Source organism: Arachis ipaensis, chromosome B10 (genome assembly GCF_059453495.1).
Source record: "Arachis ipaensis isolate K30076 ecotype BB chromosome B10, ASM5945349v1, whole genome shotgun sequence".
Classification (NCBI taxonomy): Eukaryota; Viridiplantae; Streptophyta; class Magnoliopsida; order Fabales; family Fabaceae; genus Arachis; species Arachis ipaensis.
This window is the reverse complement of record NC_142435.1, coordinates 18,329,339-18,340,568: the sequence shown is the minus strand read 5'-3', so window position 1 is coordinate 18,340,568 and position 11,230 is coordinate 18,329,339. Positions and strand designations below refer to the sequence as shown.

Below are 11,230 nucleotides of genomic sequence, written 5' to 3'. Positions count from 1 at the left end.
AATTAGACAAAGATTCTGTAGGGATCTGCTCAATTGAGGCTTTAATTAGTTGCATAGTCGTTAATTTGTTGGAATTATACTGTGGATTAGCTCTGAAGGAAACATTGGAGCTGAATTATATGGAACTACTGTTTTTTATTCCTGCTAAACAACCAAGTTGTTACTAGGTTGAGACTTGAGAATGCTGTAATTAAATGTGGGCACAACTAGGATGGTTCATTCATGTAGATGATTTTGTAGTAGAATTTTTTCATTTCCTATTCAAATGTCTTTTTAAGGGAAGCTGAAATCCTTTTGGTTTTTGCATAAGTTCATTTTGCAGACATTATTAATTGTTCTGTGAAATGCAGGTAGAAGTTGAGGAGTTATGGAAAGAAATTACTGATATCCAAAATCTGGTAAGAAGATGTAAAGCGCCTAACTTTTTGTACATTTGTTTTAGTCTTTAGTTCACTAAAAAGATTCATTGTATGTTGCAATCACAAGAGGTTCACACACTACTAACAAAATGACCATATATGTTTGGTGTTGTCCGCATCAGTCCTGCATCAAACTGATTGAAATCCATACATTGTTTGTTTCTTAAAACTTTTTTTTGTTTAAAAAAAAAGAGAGAAGAACAGGTACATTGTTTTTATTCCTACCAAAACAGAGTACTTTGTAATTTTGCTATGTAAATATTTGTTGATTTTTGTTGTTGTACAATACAATCCACTTTTTGAGGAGCAAGGAATTGCATATTCGCATTCATGGCTTCTTCTTCTTCTTCCTCCTCCTCTTCTTCTTTACCTGAGGTTGGTTTTGTATTTGTTTATTTTCTTTTTGTTATATTTTTCCTCCATTTTTCAGGTTTTAGGTAGCATCCATTTTTTGATTTCATATTTTATATATTGTTAGTTATCTGTTGTTGCCATTTCTGAATTGATTTCTGTTGAATCATCTTTGGTTGTTTCATATATGAATCCTCGGATATTTTTGGCACCTTGGATGATTAGAACTTTGTAACTGAAAACAAAAAAAATGTGAAATTTGATTAGAATCAAAAGCATTTTGTTAGTGTAAGTCTGTAACACCCTTAATTTTTTTGATAAAAGTAACACCAAGGAAGGAGAAGGATCACTTGGAACTTTTGAAGAATGACAATTTGACAAGAGGGGAGATACTAAGATAATTGGCCTGTTTTCTCAATAATGGGGTTTTATTGGGAGGAAGATTATCTCTGTCATTCTGGTAGAGGGTATAAATTCCTTTTAGTATCTCTTTTATGTGTAGTATGTACTAAATTAATAATTTTGAATTACTGTTAAAGGTATAGCCTGGTTAACAATGGCTTCCACAAGTAGAAGATCTACAAGTGGTACGTACGGCAGCGGCAACATAACGGGAGACCATTTTTGTGAGTGTGGTTTAAAAGCACCGTTACAAGTTTCGAATAGCGTGCCTAACCCGGGTAGAAAGTATTACGCATGTCCTACAAGGTGATGTGGATGGTTTAGATGGGCAGGTCCAAGTATCCAACATTCTGACGTTGGAGATGATCGATCTTCTCAACTGAACTCTAATTTTAAGACGAGCGAACGAGTGGAAAAACTTCATACTGATGTTGTGTATCTAAAATTTTTAGCATTCCTTCAACTTCTTGTTTCTGTAGTTTGTGTTGTCTTGATCATTGTATTGTTGTGTGAGTTGTAGTATGACCTTTGAACTCAAATAGGCAAATGAGAAATTGTAATAACTAGTTTGAGAACATGTTTCTGTAATTTTTATTGGTAATTATAAAATGAGGACAGGTTCAACATCTCTTCTTCTATTTGTGACTGTGTCCTTTTTACTTGACTACTGCTCTCACATTATATTTCCTTTTTGTTATTCAATACCGTATAAGAGGAATCATATTATACACGTTATGTTACATTAAAAGAAATAGATATGAAGCTAAGTTAGAACACAAGAAGAATGAAGACATAATGGGTCCAATAGTGCAATGAGAAAAAAGAGAAGAAAATGAAATCAAAGCTAACCGGAAGAAGTTGAAAGTAAGTAGCACTGTGACATACATAACCCAAAAATAATTGGTAACTTTTGTTTAATTATGGATAATCTGGATATGTTGAATCTTTGCATAAGTCATTCAAATAAGATCATGTGCACAACATATGTCCATTTTGAGGAAAAGGTTTATAATGGAAACACAGAATTGTTAAATAATTCATTACCGAAGTATCTATCCAAAACAGAGCAAAAGAAAGGCATTACCATAGTTATACCATGTTAAACATAACCATCTCCTAAAATCCTAAAACCCTATGGTGAAAAAGTTAACACCCTAAACCAAAGTTAATATCCTAAGCCAAACTTAATAAATTTAACCAGTAGTCAACTTCATATAATGGAACGCACAAGGCCAATCATCTGTGAATCTGACAAGCCCCAGAAGTGTGCATACACATTAGGACTCTCAGAAAACTTCAAAATCGCCCTCACCACCTCGTCATCACCGAATCCAAGCTGTGTGAGCTTCTCGCCAACCTTCCACCTCTCGTTCACACCAACAATGGCATCAGCTATCAGTTGGGCATTCTTTCTTTGGTCAGCCGATGATTGCTGAATCTGATCGGCCATCCTCTCGAGTACGTCAACTTGTTTTCTCTTCCTCCCATATCTCCTTGTGCTTCCCGCACTCGCACCGGCCTCAGAATGTGATGCTTGTCCTTGCATTGCTGGCCCTCCGTCGTTGTCTGGATGTGGAGACATCTCAGACTCATCAAATTCAACTGCAGTGTCCTCTGTCTCTTCGTTAACCTGTTCCTCCGCATCAAAGCCACTAACGGCCCCTGCTCCCGTGGCTCTATCCCTGCCAAATATGCCCTCCAGCCGGTGAAATAAAGGAAATGGCTTGCCAGGACTGTAGAACTTGGTCGGATGTGCCTGTGATAATATAAACCGAACTTAACAAATTTTTTGATGAAGTTGCAGTTGAAAAACTAATGACAATAATGTTTACTAAATAATTTAATAATATACAGAAAATATGATAATAACAGATATATAAACTCCTGAAATAATACATGAGAAGTTTATGCAGCTTTTAATTAGTAGTCAAAGCTGCTACTCCCAAATTTTGAACCTGACCCCATTTCTCTCTTTTCTTTTGTTACCCTTTCCAAATTCAATTAAAACTCCAAAAAAGAGCATTCACGGAGACTCAAATATAGTTAATTGTGGTTCTATCACTAAATAAAACTAAAATATTACTTCATCAGATAAGAGAAAAAGACCACTTAGGCTAGCACAAAGGCTATTAACAATTAACAAGGATATTCCTGAAACACACTCACCTTCAACCATGCATCAAGGACATCTTTGCTGTCAACCTCGACACATTGTTTGTCATGGTTCCAGCCGAATCCGCTACAAGCTAGCATGTCAGCGATGTACTGGTACTTCTGCTTCAACCGCTTATGCTTATTCTTGCAGTGCTTTGTGGTCAATGCAACCCGGGAAAGCCTCCAGCATCTTCAAAGCCAGTTTCTCGAATGTTCCCGGTTTAAACTGCCCACAATCAACCCTCTGACCGTCTACGACAAACTCCTCCATGAAGCCAACAAAAGCGTTAGTCTCTTCATCACTCCACATTCGCTTGTTCTCCATTTTTACCTACAGAAATTAAGATAATCAAAACTATGCATAAATTATATAAGTTACAATTACTTAACACAAATGAAACAGTAAAGAATAACACAAATAGTAAAATTAATAAAACAGGTCATTCCTATTACGAATGAAACAGCAAAGATAAAAAAAACATAAACATTTAAAGAAATCTAACACAACTGAAAAATTTTCATTAAAAAATATTTTTTAATAATGTTATAACATCCAAAGATATGCTTTTACGTACCATATATTTTTATTAAATTAAAAAATAAGAAAAAAATATATCTTTACAGGGAATATGGACTTTGAACTTTGGAAATTTTATGAAAACTAAAGTTAACAAGAACTTTGTGTCAGTGCCTAATTTAAGCTTCTATCATTACTTTCATTTTGTGCCAAAGTAATTAGTTAATATAAGAACTGTCTTATATTTTGAAATACAAACCCTGTCATCAAACTTAGAATAACGTAAAAAAAAAAAAAAAAAAAAAAAAAAAAAAAAAAGAGGAAAAAGGGGCAAAACTTTAAGTTAGATATAGAATGACTAATACAAATGCAGAAGAAGTGCACATTAAATTAATAGAATGAATTATGTCAACATAGAGTGCAAATTATATTTGTAAAGTGAGCAGAAGAAAAAGAAACCCCAAATCAATTTTAGTGTGACAAACACAAAAAGCATTTCCATTTTCACTGCAACCATTCACAAAAATGTGGACAGAATTTTTTGGAAGTCACATTTGTATATAAAATCCTTGCTTATAATTACATAGCCATTGGTATATTGTACGCATACCAACATGGATTCACATGATTGCAATCACAACGGTTCTCCTATAAATAAATAAATAAATGCCAGGGACCAATTGGACTTTAAGCATGTGTTTTGAAATCTTATCAAGGCAATGTGTATAAAAAAACTAGAGTTATCATACAAAAAGTACTTTATGTTAGAATATTTTTATGCACAAATTGGATCCTGCATCTGGCATTTTTGTTGAAACAGCCAAAGTTAAAATTATATTTTAATTAGGGTTTAGAAGCTTAAGCACATGTTCAAAGAGGATTAGCCTTATAAAGTTGGAGATGGTGGAGAAAGAATACTCACATAGGCTGCTCAAATCAATACAAATTTTACAATTTCCATATAGTTTGCACCTGAAAGTACTCCTAGGCTAGAGGCAAATAGAAGTTTACTGAAGTAACCTGTTTCTACTGAAGTTTACTTCTCAATTTTAAGTTAGTATTTTGCAAATCAAAGCCTATCAAAAGCTGGAGTGCCACTTCTCTTTAAACTACAACTAACCTAACAAATTCCACCAAAAAAATTTCACATTCTCGCATCAAATAGACATAAATTAGGCAAACAAAGCAGCCCAGATTTCAGAATCAGAAGATGCATAAGAAAGGAAAACAAAATAAACAAGCATGACCAAAACCAATTCATAGGAAGCACATCACACACGAAAATAACCAAACCGAAATGAATAGAGAAGAACCCAGATTACACAAACTAATGAAATCCACAGAGCATAACTAACCTAGGTTACACAAAGCATAACCAACGAATGAACGAAGGAACGAAATCCACAAAGCATAACTCGCTAAATATTAAAAACGACCCAAACCAGTAATGAAATTTTCCCAGAACTAACCTAGGTTACACAAACTGTGATGATAACAACACTTTCTGATGAACGCTTTTTGATGAACTCAACAACACTCTCTCAACTGGGTTCGTCGGACTTAATCCTGTGAAGGAGCAAACGAATACTTGAGAAATGGTGGCCTAGGAAGAGGAACTTGAAAAGTGCGACTCACTTACCTTGCAGTGGTTACGACGGCGGCTACGACGGAGCTGGGATGACTAGCGACGCAGACATGGAAGGACTTCAAGCATGAATGAGAAGATGGAATGAGGGGCTGCTTCAAACTGAAGCCCTAATTTGATTTTAAGAAAGGGTAGATGTTGGAATTAGTTAATTATAATACGGGTATTTTAGGTATAAAATAATTATTCAAGTTTTTGTCTCTGTCTTTAAAAATCTCAGTCTCTAGTGTCCCTACTTTTTGGAAGTACTGAAATACTGAAATTTCTGAGACAGAGACACAAAGTTAAGTACCAGTCTCTACCTCAACAAACATAATACTGAGTTCTTGTCCCCTAGTCTCAGTTCCAGTCTCTGCAAACAAACACTACCTAAGAGTTGATGATTCCATATATTTTTCACTATTAGGTCCTTGATCCAAATTATTTGATTCTTATTGAGCACAGGGACAGACTGATTGGTATACTGGAAGAGAATAGTGGAAGCTAAGCAGTCATGATTCACCAACAATTTTGACAGTAGTAGTTAAATTTTATTACTAAAATCTAATTAATTTATTTTATAATGATAACTAAAGTTCTACCAAGGAGATAGAAGCCTCTTAAAGAAAAAAAATTGTATTTTCAAGGCTTAAATTATTTAAAACTACTAATTAAAAGGTCAAAATGTTTACACCTTAATACAATGTCAACAACAATTAAGAAAAATAGGTATATTATGTTTACATACAAAATTAGTTACCAAATCAGTTATTTGTATAGAATATATGTTAAAATATAAAATATATATTAAAAATAAACTATAAAATAAATATATTTATATATAAACACATACCAGCTTATTTAGTAGTTAATCTTTTGTGTGCATGTACATTTAAGAAAAAGGGGTTAAGTACGATTTTGGTCTTTAACGTATAGGTCAAAAATGTTTTTCATCCCCAACCTATTTTTGCATACAAAATCGTCCCTAAGGTTCAAGTTGATTTTAAAATCATCCTTCGGACAATTATACCCTTCTCCTTCTTCACCAAAATACTCAACAATAACAATGAATGAATCAGAAGCAAAAACAATAAAGTCAATTCTTCTTTTTTTTTCCTTCTTCAGCAACAACAATGAAGCAAAAACATCTCTTCTTTTTTTTTCTTCAGCAACAAGAATGAAGAAAAAACAAAAGTAGAATTGGAGACAAAAGAAAAGAAGCATAAGTAGAATTAGAAACAAAAGCAAAAACAAACTTGGAAATAGAAATAGAAGCAAAAACATAAACAGAATCAAAAGCATAAAAAACAGAAGCAAAAGAAACAGAAGTAGAAGAACAATGAATTAACAAAATAAGAAACAAAATAAAAAAATAGAATCAGAAGTATCTCTGCTTCCTTTTCTTCTTCTTCATCACAGTGCCAGCAACAACAACAATAAAATCAGAAGAACAAAACACAAAGAGATCAAAGATCAAATCAGAAGCAGAAGAAATAATGAACAATAAAATCCGAATCAGAATCAGAAGCAGAAGATCAAATTAGAAGTAGAAGAAATTAGAATTAGAAGCAGAAGCGAATGAATCAGAAAGGACCAGTGACGAGGAGCAGCAGCGAGGACACGTAGCAGTGGCGAGGACCAGAAGTAGCATCGAGGACTAGAAGCATCGGCAACAGTGGCAATAGTGGTGGAGCGCGACGGCGATGAGGCACCCCTATTCCTTTCCCTGGGCGTGCGTTTTCTCTCTCTCTCCCTCTTCACGAGCTCTTTGACGGCGGCAAGGCGTGGCAAGGAGCAGCGGTGAGCGGCGACGAGTAGCGGCAATCGGCAAGAGGAGGATGAGCAAAACGATGAAGCTTCCCTCCTTCCCATCTTCCCTTTCCCCTTCTTCTTCCCTCCCCCCTCGCGTGATTCCCTTCCCCTTTTCCTTCCCATTCACATCCATTTTCTTTCTTTTTTTTTCTTTTTTCATTTTATAATTTTTTAATTAGAGATAATTTAATAATAAAAATAAAATTTTGGTAAAAATGACGATTTTAAAATTAAGTTAAACCTTAAGAACGATTTTATATGCAAAAAAAAAAGTTGGGGATGAAAAAATTTTCGGCCTATACCTTATGAACCAAAATCATACTTAACCTTGAAAAAAATATTACCACCCTAGATGATTCGGAGTTGATTAAATTCATTCACAAAAGCATAAATTTATACTCTTTTTGCACTATACTCAAACATTAATGGTGATTACTATGTTGCTTAAAAGTAGTACTTAACTTATGAAAAATAGGTTAAAATTAATATTTAATAAGGTATAAAAATAAATATTTTTAAAAATTTAGAATTTATTAAAAAGTAAGTTATGCAAAATTTCACTACTAGAAAACGGCTTATTATAGACGGATTTAGAAACATATTTGGTTTTCATTATAGATGGATTTTTAGTTACCGACGAATTTTATCCATCAGAAAAAATGTCGTCGAAAATTATTTACCGACAGATTTTTTCTGTCGATAATTTATTAACAAATTTTTCTCTATTACCGACAAATTTTTCTTTGGTAATTGTCACCTCTATTTCGCTAAAAACGTCAGATTTTTTGACAGATTTTCTGTCGATAATTAATGTCAAACTTTTCGGCAGATTTTCTGTCGGTAATTAGAACCAAGAAAAGAATTTACAACTCTGCATACAGATAGATTTTCTATCTATAAATTCGTCAGTAAAATAAAACATAATTTTTTTAGATTTTTCAATTACAAAATAAACCTATTTTTATATAAAATAAATATAAATTTAATCAAAATAAATTTTTATCCAATTTTTATGTAATAAATATAAACCAAGCTTTAAATAATATAGTACACTGTTTAAGAGAACTAATAATGTAAAAATCTCACTATTTAAGTGCTGAATATATAAATTGCATAAAGATATTATAATAATAATATAATATAAGATTCTTCATTAGACAAAAGACCAGTTCATGAACATGAAGGCCAAGCAGTGATTGGAATCATCATCATTGAGAACTTTCTATGCAATTGCTTGATCATAAGACATTGGCCTGTTCATGCTGGAAGCACATATTCCTCCTGGTAGATATGCAAAACCCTGAAAAATCAAACAAAAAGAAAAATAAAATTCTAAATTCTGCATATTGCATATGACATCAACTCGAATCAAAACTACAATGGCAAAGAGAATCAGAAAGATGTAAATCATGTATAGGTAATAGTAGATCTTTCTTATAACATTAAACAAATGAGGTCTACAACATGGATCAAACAAATCAGTCGCGCCAACCCATTATTCCTATAGATCTTTCTTAAAATAAGGTTTATTTGTTAATTATCCATGGCAGGTACATTGTCACGCAAATGGTTCTCACAGGTGAATTGGAATGCAATGGTAAGGACTGACCGAAGATTGTAATCATCGGCTTCTCCGGTTGCACGTATATTCCCAGAACCTACTTCAAGTTTGGATGCCAAATCTAATGTCCTTGTTATGATTGGAGTATTCTGGGATGCAAAAGAAACAGAAACAATGACATTTTATTAGTCAACACAGAATCATGCATGATATGATACCATTAGTATCAGCCAACTCAGATTACTTTTTAAAAGTTATAAAACTATGTAAGAGTAAAGTCACTGAACTGTTTTAGGATCCAATGGTATGACGCGAAATCCAGAAGGAAGTAGAAGAGCATCATTATCAAATGATTCATCAATAGGTGCAAATACCAATTGAGCACAAGCTCCAATTGCATTTTCATCAACCTCACTGCAAAGCTGCAAAATCAAATTGCATAATAGAAGGTTAAAATAAGAATATTACTACTTTTGTACCATAGGTGATGATGAAATTTGTTTGCTTCATTAAGTACCTGCAACAGCATGGATGCCTTAGCACACAGAACCCCAAAAATTTGTTGGGAGATCCTATCATTGCCCAGCAGTGACCAACCATTCTCTACAAACCCATTAACATCATCATTGAACCACCTAAGAAGTTGAATTTCAATTAATTATACAGTAATTAAAAAGACTCATAAGACAGATAAAAATCAATTCTTTCTACAATGAAAGTCGGAATGAATAAGATGGCCATAAGAATCCACAGTTCCTAATATTAAGTAGCCATTGCCTGAAAAATGCATCAAGTTCAATCATCCTGTTTAAAATAAGTTAGCCAAACAAAGTATTAGATTTAAAATAAGAATCATGTTGTTTAACCACATACTCTCAGTGTCGGCAAGAACAATACTCTGAATTTCAGAACGACGAGGACAGTGATTGATTATCGATGAGGCAATATGGAAAAAGACAAAGGTAGACCAAACACAATTATATGTTTACCTTCTCAATCAAGCCTAAAACACCATACTTGGTAGGATTTGAGCATTTCCCTCCCTCGATTTGAATAATGTTTACATCTTCTAGTTCTAGTAAATCTGCAAGCTTGACCTGTTAAGGTTTTACATTAATTTTATTCATCCATGCAGGTAATTCATAACATCAGCTACATAGTGTATTCTGGAATTTAAAATGATTGCTTATAACCTGATCAGGGAGGCTTAGTGTGTGAGGCATGTTATTGATGGAAGTATCCTCCTTGTCTCTTTTGTTAGACCTAGAATCTGCACGAGAATTTGTATTAAATGCTAATTAATTAGTTAGCACTATTGTAAGAAATTCAAAAGGAACTATCTACATCTTCTTTTTCTTAACTTCAATTGGCTATCATAATCATAGTGTTTATCATAAGAAAATCAAATGAGATATTTGTGCTCTAGTTAAAGTCCAAAACTACTTCTTTGACAAATATAAATTCAATCTTTAATTACTAAATTCTCTCCATACCTGCTGTGGAGTAAAACCACATCCTTCTCATAGAATGAATCATAATTTCCAATCTCGACTTGTCCATGCCATTAATCAGGGTCTATAGACGAAACACAAACCTGCAAGAAGCATGAATTATATCCAAATTATAGAAACAAGAAAAGGATCAAAACATAAATGTAAATGTAATCAACAATTACCAAATATAAATTCTTCAACTCTTGAACATTTAGATAGCCAAAGAAGCCGAAAATTACCAATTACCACATACACTCCTTCACAACATCTAAAAGCAGGTACAATTCATACTCCACCTCTTGTTCTGCAAATACACAACTAGCATTCACTTGTTCCACCCTCGGCAATGAATTTGTTCAACAAAAGCAATTGATAATGTTTAATTTGTAAAACTCAGTTAAATAATAAATAATTAAGTGATAAATTAATTATGAGCAAAAATAGTTAAAAATTTAAAAATTTATAATTGGAAAAATAAAAATATTTAGAATACGAATTAAAACACTTATCTTAAAGATTTTGATTTTAGGTTGAGCCAACAGGCCAAAACCACAAAACTGGTCTCACTTCCCCAAGTCCAATCATTTAAGCACTCTTCTTGCACTCTTCTTCGCTCCACAGAGAAGAGAAGAGTGAAGAAAAAATCATTTAATCTTACTATTCAACACTTCACTTAAATTTCCATAGCTTCCAAACCATAGCTCCGATCGAAGATTCGTTTGCGACTACGCGTTGCTCTTGTCGTGCTCTTTTTGATTCTATACCACTTTGCGGTAAGTACACCCACAATCCTTGAAATGTTTTCAAAATTTCCTTCAAATTTGTGTTTTGGGTATGAGTGTTGAGATTGTTGTAATTTCGTTGTTTAGGGGAAGCTTAATCTTGAGTTCTAATGGG

At 33.3% G+C, this 11,230-nt stretch overlaps 2 protein-coding genes across 2 annotated transcripts; both read right to left on the bottom strand.

Moving 5' to 3' along the window:
• Positions 1–2,382: 2,382 nt before the first annotated feature.
• On the bottom strand, positions 2,383–3,425 carry LOC110268365 (uncharacterized). The gene is made up of 2 exons (XM_021114473.2): positions 3,339–3,425; positions 2,383–2,928 (listed from the first exon to the last, which is right to left on the bottom strand). The coding sequence occupies exons 1-2, from the start codon at positions 3,423–3,425 to the stop codon at positions 2,383–2,385; spliced, it is 633 nt and encodes a 210-aa protein (XP_020970132.1).
• A 5,076-nt stretch (positions 3,426–8,501) lies between these two features.
• Positions 8,502–10,435, bottom strand: LOC110268190 (uncharacterized). The gene is made up of 7 exons (XM_088489470.1): positions 10,334–10,435; positions 10,034–10,110; positions 9,830–9,937; positions 9,358–9,443; positions 9,123–9,262; positions 8,834–8,937; positions 8,502–8,579 (listed from the first exon to the last, which is right to left on the bottom strand). Exons 1-7 carry the CDS (start codon positions 10,398–10,400, stop codon positions 8,502–8,504), a joined length of 660 nt encoding a protein of 219 aa, XP_088345596.1. The 5' UTR covers positions 10,401–10,435.
• Positions 10,436–11,230: the final 795 nt, after the last annotated feature.